The sequence below is a fragment of the Clinocottus analis genome, unplaced genomic scaffold (assembly GCF_023055335.1).
Source record: "Clinocottus analis isolate CAN_PGR_092001 unplaced genomic scaffold, fCliAna1.0.p SCAF_13, whole genome shotgun sequence".
Taxonomy (NCBI): domain Eukaryota; kingdom Metazoa; phylum Chordata; class Actinopteri; order Perciformes; family Cottidae; genus Clinocottus; species Clinocottus analis.
This window is the reverse complement of record NW_027175854.1, coordinates 7,071,026-7,086,140: the sequence shown is the minus strand read 5'-3', so window position 1 is coordinate 7,086,140 and position 15,115 is coordinate 7,071,026. Positions and strand designations below refer to the sequence as shown.

The 15,115-nt window shown below is 39.4% G+C and overlaps 2 protein-coding genes across 4 annotated transcripts; one reads left to right on the top strand and one right to left on the bottom strand.

Annotated features, from left to right (window-relative positions):
- The first annotated feature begins 1,854 nt into the window (after nt 1-1,854).
- katnal2 (katanin p60 subunit A-like 2) lies at nt 1,855-9,399 on the top strand. 2 transcript variants are annotated; one of them, XR_011077363.1, is made up of 17 exons: nt 1,855-2,013; nt 2,671-2,741; nt 3,214-3,380; nt 3,530-3,566; nt 3,833-3,935; nt 4,018-4,116; nt 4,504-4,542; nt 4,699-4,776; nt 5,235-5,333; nt 6,150-6,213; nt 6,387-6,505; nt 6,652-6,743; nt 7,210-7,320; nt 7,686-7,848; nt 7,994-8,096; nt 8,227-8,429; nt 9,213-9,399. XR_011077363.1 is itself a non-coding variant. In XM_068574015.1 (16 exons), exons 1-16 carry the CDS (start codon nt 1,963-1,965, stop codon nt 8,364-8,366), a joined length of 1,536 nt encoding a protein of 511 aa, XP_068430116.1. In that variant the 5' UTR covers nt 1,855-1,962; the 3' UTR covers nt 8,367-8,470. The 2 variants fall into 2 exon arrangements, 1 of the variants encoding a protein (XP_068430116.1); XM_068574015.1 differs by lacking the exon at nt 9,213-9,399 and having other exon boundaries at nt 8,227-8,470.
- Nucleotides 8,473-14,230, bottom strand: hdhd2 (haloacid dehalogenase-like hydrolase domain containing 2). Of its 2 annotated transcripts, none has more exons than XM_068574017.1 (9): nt 14,158-14,230; nt 12,429-12,538; nt 12,160-12,262; nt 11,966-12,071; nt 11,352-11,436; nt 10,878-11,043; nt 10,620-10,670; nt 10,159-10,222; nt 8,473-9,903 (listed from the first exon to the last, which is right to left on the bottom strand). In XM_068574017.1, the coding sequence occupies exons 2-9, from the start codon at nt 12,527-12,529 to the stop codon at nt 9,800-9,802; spliced, it is 780 nt and encodes a 259-aa protein (XP_068430118.1). In that variant the 5' UTR covers nt 12,530-12,538; nt 14,158-14,230; the 3' UTR covers nt 8,473-9,799. The 2 variants fall into 2 exon arrangements, with proteins under 2 accessions (XP_068430118.1, XP_068430117.1); XM_068574016.1 differs by lacking the exon at nt 14,158-14,230 and adding an exon at nt 12,673-13,235.
- Between the last annotated feature and the right edge of the window lie 885 nt (nt 14,231-15,115).

Sequence of the window (15,115 nt, the reverse complement as noted above, 5' to 3'; positions counted from 1 at the left end):
ACTACCCAAATTCAAGTTATTTAATTTTATATACAGCAGCAGCAGTAGCAGTGTGGCGAAAACCTTTCTCGCTGTAGCTTAAATGTTGATGAGCGGATGTGCAATTTACTGTGTGAGGTGTTGATAAAAACTGACTGCCAGAGGAAATAAATGTTTTCGAATAAAAATAATTCAAACCTGGTTTATTACTTATTAATACATACACATCATACACATCAAATCAAGATAAATCACAGGTGCCTTTGTGATTCAAACCAAAAAAAACATCTGGGGTAGTTGTTGATGGTCAACACAAGCTGTGTGAAACCACAAAACTGACCTTATGTACTCCAGAGAGATGATAAGAAAAAGAGATGAGGTTGGAGAGGGTTGGTAGATGGAGGGATACGACGTTATTCAATAAGACAGGCCGGCAGAATGACGGATGGACACATCAGTCCTCATCTCCGTCTGTAAATGTCAAGAGGATGCAGACAACCTGATTTGTTGTCCTCATATCCATGAGAGAGGGCGAGGTGATGATGATAGAAGCGTGTGCATTTCTTGTGGGTGTGTGTGTGTGCACTTGTATACGCTTGTGTACGCGCTCCACATGTCATAGCACGCATGCATACTTCTTGTGGCCTGTGACATCATGCTATACATCCACCCTGCCGCTGTATTTCTATTAATCTGTGTATGTGTGCGTTACCATATTATCCGAGGTATAGATTTAACGTCAGCCTAACAGACTGGCCTGACCCTGCTGCCCTCCCTCTCTTAAAGCCTTTTAAAGGAGATGTATTCAGAATCGAAGCTGGGCGAGCGGTGCTGAAATACCAGCATGCCCGGGTAGCGGCTGCACCTTTTGATGGGATGGATGACGGTCTTCTTTGACTAATCACTTGGTGTCAACCAGGCCGATGATGTCCACTCATAGTACATTAGAGCTGTGCAAATAGATATCCTTTACACAGAGTGTGAGTGATGCAAGTAGAAAATATTACAAATGGATGCAAATAATACAAGATTCAGTTACATGAGCAGAACGCCATTCTGTGCATGTGCGTGAACAAACTCGGCTTGCTTGATTGATTACAGCAGGTGTCCTGTTGAGTGAAATATTAGATAAAGGAAACCGATTGAACCACTGGGCCCTCATTAATATGTAGCTTTAATTTACTCACAGCAAAGCTCTGCCCTGCTCTCTAGTGGACATATGCAGAAGAAATTACTTGCACCATCTCAGAGGGAACAACATTTCACCATATAGGCTGAAATCAACTCAACTGATGGCAAAGTTTATGAGTAAAATGATCCAACATTAAATCATGCATCTATTAATGTTAGAGTTCTCTATGTAATATATTGCATGAAAAATCTTTGGGATTTGCTAGAAAAGTACAATACACTGAGCTGTGTTATCGTAATTTATAATTTGTGTTTAAGTGATAATAATCAGTAGATGCATTTTTTTTTTATTTGACGCACAACTTTTTTTCCTCCAAATAAATAAAATTGTATGAGGTAAAAAAAAAAAAAGAAAAAGAAAAAAAAGAAGAAGATTGAGACAACTGCTGGATCTGCAAGCTCTTAGACTTCTCCCTGTTTAGTCTAGTAATGGCGTTTGAAATGATACTCCTTTAAAACAGCTACTTTTGCTTTGCATATCAGGCAAGTAAAATTTCTATTAAACTCCACAAGTGCAATGTCCATCTATCTTAAAACTGTTTGTGTTTATGATCCACTTTCTTCTATATTTTTTTGTTGCTTAGCTCTAACCTGCTCTCTTCTTATGCAAAACTGCCCAGTCATGTGCGGTCACCTTTGACCTTTGACGTTATACCTCTGTGTACGGTAGTCCCTGAGGGACAAACATACGCGCCCCCCACACATACACAAACAGAAGCAGACTTCATGAAAACTACAGAGGGTCATGAAACTGCAGTACAGACACCTTTTCAATAAGCTTTCAGAACCATTATGGAGTTTTCATATCAATCAATAAAAGTCGCCCACCAAGTCCGGGAAGCGGTGAGTGGAATAACGTTTTTATTCAATGTTTTTCTCTTAGGTTTTACTGACAAACCGTTGACAAGATTTCACTCTGAGCTAACATTAAATAGCAATTATACTTGGAATAGGAAGTTTAACGTCAGCTTTGCTTCTGGTCCAGGGCCAGGTCGATGTATTATACACAATGTGTTACAAACAACTGCTCAGCTGTCACAGTTCGCGAACCGAGCCGTGAAGCTAGTTAGATCTTGAGCTAATTAGGCTAGCTAAGTTAGCACGCGTTCAGTGCCACAGTAAATCGGCGTCTGCAGGTTGCCTAGTTACCGAGTCAGGTGGTTGCCATTTTTGGCAATTTGTCGCCCTCTACTGATTCGTTTTTCTCCCCTGTGATTCTGATGCATATGAGCTTTCCGGGTGTACTAAGCATCCGCACTAGAATGTAAAAGCATAACGTAACAAGGAACATATTCCTACTGTCGTAAGTCCAAAGAGTTTGCCGTGAAAAAGACTTCGACTACTAACTAGTTATATGCCACAAATAATCAAAACGCAGACAGTGCTGCACATTGAGTGAACCAACATTTTAAGTATTGCTCTTAACATTAGTGCAAAAGCAGGTGTGTGTTGTGTGTGCAGTTTGAAGTGCTGAGTGTGTCCTGTGTCTCCGTCCAACAGGATGAGCTGAGGACTGAGACGAGGAGGAAGAGTCTCCTCATCCTCATTTACCACCACTTGCTGGGTCAAGGGTCAGCATTAAGTTGTGTGCTCGAACAAGTGTTGTTGATGTGCAGTGGCATGTCAAAACACCCGTTTTTATTTTATGTTATTTTTAAACATTTTTAGCATTTAGGTTGGTCTTCATTGTAACAGAAATATAAAGACCATGTCAATTTATACTTGGTCCATTGTAAAAAAAAAAAAGAAGCACAAAGTGTGTGTGTGTGTGTGTGTGTGTGTGTGTGTGTGTGTGTGTGTGTGTGTGTGTGTGTGTGTGTGTGTGTGTGTGCGCCCGTGCGTGCAGAAAGTGTCTGACTTTATTGGCTATATCGTATGCAATTCATCAACAAAACCTATTCAAACTAAATCATATTGAAATCCTCAGGCTCACAGTACAAGACAGCAGACATAGTTGACCTTGTTTTTCGTTTTTGCATTGTTAGTTTTTGGTCTGTCCAAGGCCCGTGCATATGTGTGAGATCTTGTGTGTCCATTCACCAGCTACGTGTCTGCAGCAATGGCCTTGGACCAGGAGACTAATGGACGTGTGAGAAGGTTCGAGGTCTGTGACAACATCGATCTGGAGATGGTGCTGATGGACTACGAGAGTTATCACTATGTCAAGTTTGAGAGATATCCCAAACTTATCAGAAGAACAGCAGAACCAAGTGCGTGGCCTCCACTAAATCACTGAGCAACACTGAGCTTATGTCTCATGCTCAGTGCACTAAATTTGCTATTAAATTATGTTTAATTGGGATGTGTTCATTACATCTAAATCAATTATAGCCAATGAATGTTTCGTCTTTACATTAAGGTGAAAAAATAAACACGAGAAGTGGTGGAGTAAAGAGGTGAGTCTATCCATCTGTCAGACATTTCTGTTTATATTAAGTTCAGGACTTAATACTTGACTTTATTCACTGTCTATACATGCAAATGATATAAACTAAATGAGCAAACACACTGCAGAAACATCGTTGTAATAGTAGTTTTGAAGAACCCTTTCGACTGATTTTACTGCGGGGAGTAAGGTGTGGTGTGCTTGGTAGAGCCAGTATAGTTTATTTCAACTTCTTCTATTGATAAATGTCTTCCACGTGTCTCTTTTGTCCTGCAGGATTCCCTGTTCAGTTGGGAAGCCTCTTCCCAAAATCAACCAGTCCCCAACCCCACAGCCTGGACTTGGAGCCAAGAGGAATGCTTCATATTCACATACAAATGTACAGTTATGCAGAGCAACCAAAATCTGAATATTAAACTAACAAGATGATTATTCTGACATCCCGGTTACTGGGTTTCCAGGAGAATGTCTCTTCTGTTCCTCCAGAGTCGTCAGAGTTTGGTCTCAACGTTTCTTCCATTAGAAATGGACCAGTTGGTGAGGGAGCCATAAACAGAAAGGTACTGGGGAGTGTTTGTTGTTTTGTTTTTTTTTTACAGATGAAGGAAATAATTATTTTTTTATGAGGACAAATTTTATTTTTTATTCATATCCACATGAAAATAAGTGTCATCCGTGATGATTTTACAGAAATGTGTGTGTTTTAACTTAAAATGTGTAAATGTAAAAATAAACCACCTGATGAGAATAAGAATGAGAAAAGCAGACAATGCCAAGTTTCTTATGAATGAATTCAACACAATTTAGCAGTTGCATTTATGTATTTTTCTTGTTAACTTTATACACATAAACTGATAAACATGAACACACCACTTGAGTTTGTTTTTAACCATATTTTTGTTTGCCTAAGTGAGTAAAAAATCTTGTTTTGCCTTTCTTTGGGCCAGATGACTGACAAAGGAGCTGGCAGTGACTCAGACCACATGGTAGTTATGTCTGTTAAACTTAAAAAAATATCAACTTTTCTTGCCATTGCATGAATTACATTTTTAAAAAAGCCATGATGACAACCAAATCAAACACTAGTAACACTAATAGAACTACACCACAACAAATAACAATGCTTTTATGATTTGTTGCAGGAACGGCTGTTGAAGCCCCTCAGTGGCTTTCCTGGAATGAGCGGTGAGATGAGAGAACTTGCCGCAATCATCAGCAGGGTATTGTCGCGCGCGCGCGCACACACACACACACACACACACACACACACACACACACACACACACACACACACACACACACACACACACACATAGGCACGCTATATTGTAAACACTGAAAAACCAGAAACATTTACTTAAAAAGTGGAGAGGCTGATTTTATCTCAACTTGTGGCGTATACTTATGATTAAGATATGCTTTAAGTAATACCATATATGTCCAATAGAGGGCACTTGAGAGCTTTGTTGTGTATGAATAGATGTGCTGTATTAATGAAGGCCCAGGTTCTATTTATTTCTCTTACCTGATGTTACATTCTACAAGATAACCATTTATACAATCCTAATAGCACCCCGAGTGTGTGTGTGTATGTGTGTGTGTGTGTGTGTAGTTCAACCTGATGTCTTCCCCATGCATCCCTCACTCTGTGTGTTTGTGTGTGTGTTCACCCCCATAGGACATCTATTTGCACAGCCCCAACGTGCGGTGGGAGGACATCATCGGCCTGGAGGACGCGAAGCGATTAGTCAAAGAGGCCGTCGTCTATCCCATTAAGGTGCAGCCGCTGCCCGGGCATGCTGGTATTTCAGCTGCGATCGCCCGTCTTCGATTCTGAATACATCTCCTTTAAAGGGCTTTAAGAGAGGGAGGGCAGCGGGGTCAGGCCAGTCTGTTAGGCTGACGTTAAATCTATACCTGGGATAATATGGTAACGCACACATACACAGATGGATAGATAGGCAGGGAAATCAGGAACAGACACGCATGCCTATAATGGAATGTAGAATGTATAGACACAAACGCATGTATACAATTTTGCCGCTTCATATGGATATTGCAAACACAAATAAAACACATCACACAAACACACACACATACACACACACACGCCTCTATCATCATCACCGAGCCCTCTCTCATGGATGACACCAAATCAGGTTGTCTGCATCCTCTTGACATTTACAGACGGAGATGAGGACTGATGTGTCTGTCCTCTGTTCTGCTGGACTGTTTTATTGAATAACACCGCACCTCCACCTTCCCACAATCCCCAACTTCTATCTCTATTATTATTCATTCCCTGGAGTATAAGGTCAGTCTGGTGATTTGACTCCGACTCTGTTTGCCACCTAAATTCAGACTAATTTGTAGTATGTGGTATTTGCAGCACTGACTCTGCCATACATCAAGATAATCAGTTTTCTTTGCACACAGCTCAGCGTCTTATTGGTCTGCAGCAAATGGAAATTAATGTTTTCTTGCTGGAAGGTTATGTTTGCAGCTGAAACATATTTTCACATCGAATTATGTGATTTTTCTAAAGGGTTTGTCTGTGCTGTAGTTTTCACATTATACTCCTCTCTCATTACAGTACCCCCAGCTGTTTACCGGCATCCTGTCTCCGTGGAAAGGCTTGCTGCTTTACGGCCCCCCAGGTAAGACCTCCAGTGCTCTAAAACCTTCATCAGGTTTGCTGATGAAAGGGATAAAAATGGTTGTTTGTTTTGCTCTTAATCTTTGGAAAATAATAATTTCCTCCAAAAGTCCAACAATTTGTAATTTTTCCCAACATGTTTGTGTTCTGACCATCTTTCTCGCATACACACAGGCACTGGTAAGACGCTGTTGGCCAAGGCCGTGGCTACAGAGTGCAAGACGACCTTCTTCAACATTTCAGCCTCCAGCATCGTCAGCAAGTGGAGAGGAGATTCTGAGAAGCTAGTCAGGGTAGGTTATTCTTCAACGCACACAATATGTCAAATGCAACAAGTAAGAAAAAACAACAGGTTTTCAGCTTGTATTCATCTACTCCTGTATTTTGCTTTTTCATTTTGTTTGGATTTTGAGAATTGTGTGTATCCATGTGTCTGCAGGTTCTGTTTGAGCTGGCTCGGTACCACGCCCCATCCACCATCTTTCTGGATGAGCTGGAGTCAGTGATGAGTCAGAGAGGAACCAACATGGGGTGAGATGGAGTGCAGTAAATGTTTGTTTTTTTCCCAGTTCTGAATGCTGGGAGTTCATTCCTTCGATACAAAAATCACGTGTGTCCATTCACCTGACGATACTTCTCCTGTCAAATTGTCCTTGACTAAAACATTTAATTTTGAGAGGTCAGTTTTTGTTAACCCATTAATGCTTTTTATTTTATTTACCTTTTTTGTATGTTCATAAAAATAGACAAAGAAATGTAGAGTCAAAAATACACTAAAATAGTTCTAAATCATCATGTATATCATCCAAGCAAAAATAATGTAAATGATCACTTTTGTCATAATTATGAAGCTCTTTACTAACTTACGGAAAACAATAGACAGAACACGATACAAACACTGTCATGGGCTGTTCTATAGTTACAATTGACTCATGCCACAACAAACAGCATTTACTAAGCGATGTGGTGGTGACTATAAAGGGATGTGTGTCTTCAGAGGAGAGCATGAGGGAAGTCGCAGGATGAAGACTGAGCTGCTGGTTCAGATGGACGGACTGGCGAGATCAGAGGACCTTGTGTTTGTGCTGGCTGCCTCCAACCTGCCTTGGTAATACATCAACATAAACACACATACATACATAACAATGAGGTACATAACAATGCGGTACATAACGATGAGGTGACAATTCAATGCGTTTTATGTTGCCAGATCATCTACAAATGCATAATGGCAGACACACACGTACAATCTTACTTTGTCTTTTGCTTTCTATCTTTCTCTTGCTAAACTCGGTTATCGTAAGATTGAGATGATTTCCGGAAGTGATAGAATATTTTGCAGTCTTTGTAAACCTAAATGAAAAAAAAAATTAAAAAAAGAAACAGGTTAAATAAAAATTTTATTTGGACGAAACGTGAACTAGTAATAAACTGCCGTCTACAGTTCTCTAACTGTTCCTGCTCTTCTCTCAGGGAACTGGACCACGCCATGCTGAGGAGGTTAGAGAAGAGGATTTTAGTAAGCCTCCCTTCCTCTCCAGCTCGCCAAGCAATGATCTCTCATTGGCTGCCTCCTCTCAGCTCCACAGGATGGGTGGAGCTACGAACTGAGCTGGACTACAAAACTCTGGCGAAGGTGTGTTACAAGAAGAATCCTTGAGAAAAGTTTACGTGTCGAGTGTTTAAATCATTTTGTGTGTGTGCGTGCGTGCCTGCCTGTGTGTGTGTGTGTGTGTGTGTGTGTGTGTGTGTGTGTGTGTGTGTGTGTGTGTGTGTTGCAGGAGATGGAAGGTTACTCTGGTTCTGATATAAGACTGGTGTGCAAGGAGGCCGCAATGAGACCAGTACGCAAGATCTTTGATGCTCTGGAGTCCCATAAGGACGGTAAGACAACACACAAACACACACACACACACACACACACACACACACACACACAACAAGATTGACCCCAACAGCGTCCATGATCCATGAGTCCCTTACACCGTAGCTTGACTTAGATTATCCTTTACAGGAGACACCGACTTGCCTGCCATTCAACTGGAAACTGTGACAACAGTCGACTTCCTGGAAGTCATCACGCACACCAAACCCTCAGCCAGGAACCTGATGGACAGATACGCCGCCTGGGAGAGAGAGTACCAGTCGGTCTGACACGCACACACTTTTTGAGAAACAACTTGAATACTGACACTACCGCAAAAGTGACGGAGAAAGGTTTGTTTTCTGTACAAATAAACCAAGTGTTGTTAGTGGGACAGAGGGTAAGATTGTGCTCTTTATTAGGGCTTTCCTAAAAAACTTAGTTTAAGCTTACATACATGACATAAAGAAAAGTTTCACATAATTGAATGAACTTGATATGTTTCATGATAACTTCTGGTGGAATATTTGACATCAGTTGAGTAAAACTTGTCCCAATCCTCGAAATATTTTGCCTTGAATTAGGAAGAATTTGGAGAATTAACTTGAATTTGTCATGGGTGAAAGAAAAAAAAAAAGACTAAAGTAAAATACCAAAAACAAAACTACAACCTGTAAACTGCAGTTAGGAGCCAGTGCTACTAATTAGTATGCAATCTGTGTATTGACTATGCAGTCGTTCTCAATCTCGTTTCTGTACAATGATCATATACACAATGAAGTAATAAACACTAACAGCTGACTCAATTTGCTATTTAAACATGTATTTATTAATGATATGACAATGTTTGCTTTATATGAACTCGTTATCATTCTGGACTTGAAAGTAGTCCCGCACCCAAATAGACATTTTCATATTAATGTTTCTTTTCAATCGAGACACAGGATTACGGACTACTACTGGTTATTACTGGTTATAATTTTTTAATCAGGTTCAGGGGAATAATTAAGAATGTCTAAAATGAGGGGAATAATTAAAAAACGTTGTTATATAAAAATAATAACTGGCGGCTGGAGTGATTGAGAGACTATAAAAGAAATGAAACGTAGCGTTATTTTACTTTTCGCTCATTGCAGGTTCTTCCGGATGTGTTTCAACAGCTTCTTGGGAACCGTCACATGTCAGGAAGTTGATTTTATTATGTCATTTTCTGAATTTACCTAACAACAGAACAGAAGTCGGAATACCACCAACAAAAACATTGATAATCATAATAAAGGAGTCTGCGGAGACATACATGAGGTGGAAATAAGGGTCTTAAAAAGTTATTTGCAATGTTTGCATATTGATCATTCAGACAACATACAAGTACAAAGATACATCTGTACATACATATAAATGTATACACATATGTATAATATTTGTTATGATAGTTTTGACGTCTTCGTTTCAGGCAGAATATACTATGAGATCTTTAATGACATACTGTAACATTCTTTAAGATGGATGTTATCAATTTTATGTATTTGTATTGACATATACACATTTGTTATAACATACGGTACTATGACATTTCTTTCTTGACTTGTTCTGGTAAACATATATTCATACATCATGACATAATGACAATACATGTTATTGTTGGATGGTTGGTAATTCAATGCTTTACTTTAACACTCTGGACATGAAAAGGAGAGTGTGACACTCTGTCGTTCCTTCTAGCTCATAGCATGTTCTTCAGGATGTGGTCAACAGCTTCTGGGAAACTGTCACATGTCAGGTGGGGAGCAGGGTTGATTTTATTCTCATCTCCATCTCTGTATTTACCTGATGGGAAGAAGTGGAATGTCATCAATAAAACTAAACAATAATAATAATACAAGGTTAATAAAGTTTGATAAATCAATGAAGCAACAATAACAGACCTGAACATGAAGTAAAACGTATTGTAGATGTTTATATTTGTTAAATTAGGTGTGTGTGTCTGTCTTAAGGAAACACATTGTGTTTCTCGCTCTAGATATTACTCTTACTGATAAACTCCATGGGTCAGTCGCTCAATCCAGGATGTTTTTGTCTTACCGGTTCTGACCAGAATTCCCAACATGCCTGCGTTCTGAGCCCCGCCCACATCATCTCTGGCATCCTGTGGTAAAAAAATCAGCAACCACCATGAACCAATGTTTTATAAAGTGTGCATGTTACTTCACTCGTGTTTACAGGCTACTGTGGATATTGTTATACGTTTACAACAGAAACCTCAGCAAGTTTTATTTTATTTGACGTCAGACAAAAAGAAAGATCTTTTTTTTTAAAGGCACATTCATACTTTCATCAAATAGTACGAAATGGAGGTATGTTTAAAAAATGATGTGATATTTCTAAATAAATTCACTCAAGTTTAATTCCCTCCAGCCCACACTCTACGTGCTCTTGTGTATATAAAAGTGCCACTCCAGCCTATACAAGTATCTGCACTAAATGTAAATCAAAATGTACTAATTAATTTGCTGTTAATTAATCAAAATTGACACTATACTTACATCGCCTATCATGACAGCTTCATTGGGGCTACATCCCAAATCAGACAGAGCCTGTCAGGAGGCAAGAACACAAACGAAAATGAGAAGAGAGGCCTCAATAATAGTTAAATACTGTTTTCATAACCATGAAATCAATTTAGACAATACCTGAAAAAACATTTTAGTACATAAATAATTTAGGATGAATGCAAAAAAATATATAAAAAGATAAAAAAAATCTTTTTCTTTGGAACTTGAGTGAAAATATTAGTTTCTAACCTGAGTGAAAAAAGCTTTTTCCGGCTTCCCCACCACAGTAGCTTTACAGTCTGTGGCGTACTCGAGTCCTGTCACAAAGGGCCCGGGACCAAGGGCCAAACCATCCTTCTGTTTGTAGTACCGAGCCTTATGGATGGCAATGAGGGGAGCGCCATCCAGAATCATTCTGGGGAGAAATAACACATGATTAGCAAGGTTCAATGTACTGATACGAATGATAAGCAGGAAATAACTACAAAGTCTAGATGGCATTTTCAGTTACTAGCTTTGGTTCTATCAGTGACAATGCAATTGATGCAATCTGAGGAAGTAAAGCACAGTAAGAGAAATTGAAAAGGAAAGATTTTTTATTTTTTATTTTTTCATGGCGGGGAGAAAAACTAGACCGGAAGTAACCTGCCAGCAAAGCTCTCAATAACTGGAACTCAAATACGCGGTTCACTGAAGCGTGTCTTTTTTGAATAAGTTGACCACCTGAAAGCCTTGTTGAGTGTTTGGTAGTTGAAGTGATCTGGAGCGAGTCCGACCACGACGGCGTTTGGCTCTGAGGTTTCAATACCTGGAAAAGTATATGAACACATATACAGTAGAATTTAGTAAATCAGTAATAATCTCGATTAATTTAGTAAGTGATTTACTACATTCAACCCTCTTGGTAGAGAGGGTTGAGGACGGGAGAGGTCAGGAGGTCAAGGTCAGCTCCAACAGCAGTGGACCACTGTTGGCTGTGCTACAGGTAGAACATATTCACCGTTTGGGTTCAAGTAACATTAACAAGCCCTCTTCAGAAAGGTGGTCAAGATAAATAAGATAAAGAGAAAATTAAAAGGTTTTCGCTTGACAGCAGCAATATGAAGAGTAACTATAATGATGAACCATATTGGCAGCAAAATTCTGGAATTGGAAGAAAACATAATCTAAAAGGAAAACCTCCAACTGAACACACATGTTCTCCCTCCCACTCCCCCACACACACACACACACACACACACACACACACACACACACACACACACACACACACACACACACACACACACACACACACACACACACACACACACACACACACACACACACACACACACCAGTGAAGTCTTCCAGTGCGCTGTCCTCCACCAGCAGCAGCGGCCTGTGTTGCTTCTCCTCTAATAAACTCCTCGCCGCACTCAGCGAGGTGAAGATCTCTGTTTCCTGGAGTCAGGAGCAGACGCATCACTCCACGAATCACCTCGTGTCAATTTCTTTAACGTCGCAGTTAACACGGCTTTGGACGCTTTACCTTGAGGTCAAAGTTCAGACGGTGTAGTCGATCCAGTAAGTTCCTCTTACTTTCCTTTGTCGTGTTGGTCACAAACTTCACTGCTACTGACGCCTGCCGCAACCTGACAGCAACGAAAATGCAAAAGCAAACATCTTGCGATTGAAAGCACATGTTAGACTGATCTGTAATAACAAAATTTACTCATGCAACCTTCCTAGAAGATTGTTTTTTTTTCATGCGGCCTCTAGATCCTTGGTTTCCCCTCCGGTTTGGGAGCTGTTTCCTACCTCTTGAGGGCGTCCTGCGCCCCAGGCACCGCTGTGTCTTCTACATGGAGAGTTCCACTCAGGTCGATGAGCACAGCCTTTAAAGCCCGTCTGCCTGCCATGTTGGCGATCTGCAGAGGTCATGGTGAACTGATTAGAGGTTTCAGAAAATGGTTTGGAGATTGTAGAGATGCTGTCGGTTGTGATGCGTCATGCTCCGGACCCCGATTCCTTCTGACACTCTTAAAAACAAATGTACACTTACGATCCGCAGCTTTTTCCAGATAGTGCTGCACTCTTTATTTAAACCCACTCCTATGAAAATATGAATAATAATAATCCTCCCTGTCATTTGGTTAGTGTAATTTTACTTTCATTTCCTTTGAATGAACGTGAAAACCTGTCGCCGCCAACACACGATGAGAGCTGCTTGGAGTGCAGCCCCCGATCAGGATTGTCTGAACTGCTAAATATGACCAAGGTCCACTGTAAATGGAGCTTTACTCAGTTTAAAAAGGCTTATTCTTTCATAATAATGTATTATTTTAGAGCTCATACATTAATAATCATAATTCACATAGGTAGAGGCAGACTAAGTCAGATTACTGCGTTGTTCAAACCTATATTGGCCAAAATGAGAGGATTATTGACCAGTTTGTCCCCAGAATTGACGGCTTCCTGCCCCGACGACAGATTTTAGGATTGTGTTTTACTACTATTGCACTGTGTGATCCCCCATTATTTAGACATGCTTGGATTTCTGTCATGTAGTTATCAATGCAAGGGTACAATTAATGCTCTTATTACCCAACCGGAACAGCTTAAACACACACACACACACACACACACACACACACACACACACACACACACACACTCAGAAACTCACACACATATGCATGCATGCACACACGCATGCACGCACACGTTGCTCTCAACAGTAACACCGAAGTAGTCGACACAGCCTTTTAAAAAACGTTGAATGAAGGCCTCAAGTGGTCAAATTAAGTTAAATTCAAATTACATTCAAATAACCATTGTTGCAGATATTCTTTTTTACTTTTTACTGCATATTATTTACTCTAGTGAATAATTTGGTAATTTCCATATAATTGAAATGATTTTATATGTATAGTCTCATAGTCTCTTCAACATTATATATATATATATATATATATATATATATATATATATATATATATATATATATATATATACACACACACACACACACACATACTGCTGGTACTACTGTCATCTTTCTTGTTTTGTTGTTGCTTCTATTAGTTGTCTTTCCCTTGTAAAGTTGAGTACAACCTTTTAAATAACTATAAAAAATAAAATGTATTATTATTAATATTAATACTACCAGCAGTAACAGCCACGCTATCTTGCGGAATTGTCTAGTTTTTGTATACAGCTCTTTTGTTTTGTGCTCGTGTGTCGGCTCAGCTCCTCAAACTAGTTACAGAAAAGATGACCATAGCAAACACGTGTCAAACTGTGCTCCTAGCTACGTGACGTTGAGACAATCAGCTGCTGGACCATACTAGACAAACAGTCTTCCTTGTCGACATCCTTGGTAAATGCACATTTAGTCAAAGCTAAAGTGTCACTCATTTAGCTGGGGACGGGCACGTTTTCATGCCCGCATACTGAGCAACACGTCGCAGTTTTTGGTTGCACAAAAGGCACAATAAGTGAATGGAGTTTACGATGTTTTGGAAAGTCAGCAAACTACACAGCTAACCTTTAGCGACTGCAGCTCCTACTTCCTGTTGACGTTTTCTTCTTCGCTGGTGTAAAGCGTGTCACACCCGGAGGTTTCTTTGGAGCTCGCTGCTGCTCTGCAGCGGCTTCTGTCTCTATTCCTGCATCTATTTGTAGTGTTTTGTTTTTATTGATTTAAAAAAATGAAATACATCTATCTTTTTGTATTACTCTCTATTATTATTATTATTATTATTATTATTATTATTATTATTATTATTATTATTATATCCAATGTCAATGGTAAAATCAGATAAGAGGGAAACCCATAACAACTTAATCACTCATTATAAAAAACAAAAAACATATGTGCCCCATCCCGCTAACAACCAACAGATGTATCGTATTAGTGGGTCTTTTAGGGCATTCAGAGAGATTTAATATGAGGGGGAAGTATTATCAGGACGATAAAAAACCTTATCTCTGCCCGATGCCAGACAGCACTGATCAAATCCTCTTTACATACCTCCAGTGAAAAACACTGTTTTCCAATGTTGTTTTTTTATTTTTCAGTTGTGGGTTTTCACAAACATATTTTTCAGCTGATCAACTGTGTAAACATAACACATGAAAACTAATCTCACACTTTGAATGTCTTTGTTCAGACAAAATATCTAAATAAGTACCCTTTTTTAAATCCCTCATCAAAATACTTGCTTTTATGAATTGTTTTCTTTATGATTGCTTTTTTTTTCTTTTTCCTTTACAAACCACTGGTATTGATTAGTTTCTCTCTTTTTGTGCTTTCAAAGGGCCTTTTCATTTTTGGGAACAAACGTGTGACTTTGTTACAGAAAACTAAAATAGACATGCTTCTATCTGTGTCTTCCTTCCACAATGATGTGTTGTGACAGTCCACATACATTTAAAATGCATTGAACATTTTGATTTACCTTTAATTTCAATACTTTCTTTTATGTTAAGTAGAATCTAGAATT

Bases quoted from the DNA above. Each gene is read 5' to 3' on its own strand.
- hdhd2 (XM_068574016.1), bottom strand. From the start codon at position 12,759: ATGACAGGGAGGATTATTATTATTCATATTTTCATAGGAGTGGGTTTA. The intron at 12,539-12,672 runs GTAAGTGTACAT...TGACCTCTGCAG, and splicing joins TCTGGAAAAAGCTGCGGATC to ATCGCCAACATGGCAGGCAG. The intron at 10,671-10,877 runs GTTAGAAACTAA...GCCTCCTGACAG, and splicing joins AAAAAGCTTTTTTCACTCAG to GCTCTGTCTGATTTGGGATG.
- katnal2 (XM_068574015.1), top strand. From the start codon at position 1,963: ATGGAGTTTTCATATCAATCAATAAAAGTCGCCCACCAAGTCCGGGAA. The intron at 2,742-3,213 runs GTCAGCATTAAG...TCCATTCACCAG, and splicing joins CACCACTTGCTGGGTCAAGG to CTACGTGTCTGCAGCAATGG. The intron at 7,321-7,685 runs GTAATACATCAA...CTCTTCTCTCAG, and splicing joins GCTGCCTCCAACCTGCCTTG to GGAACTGGACCACGCCATGC.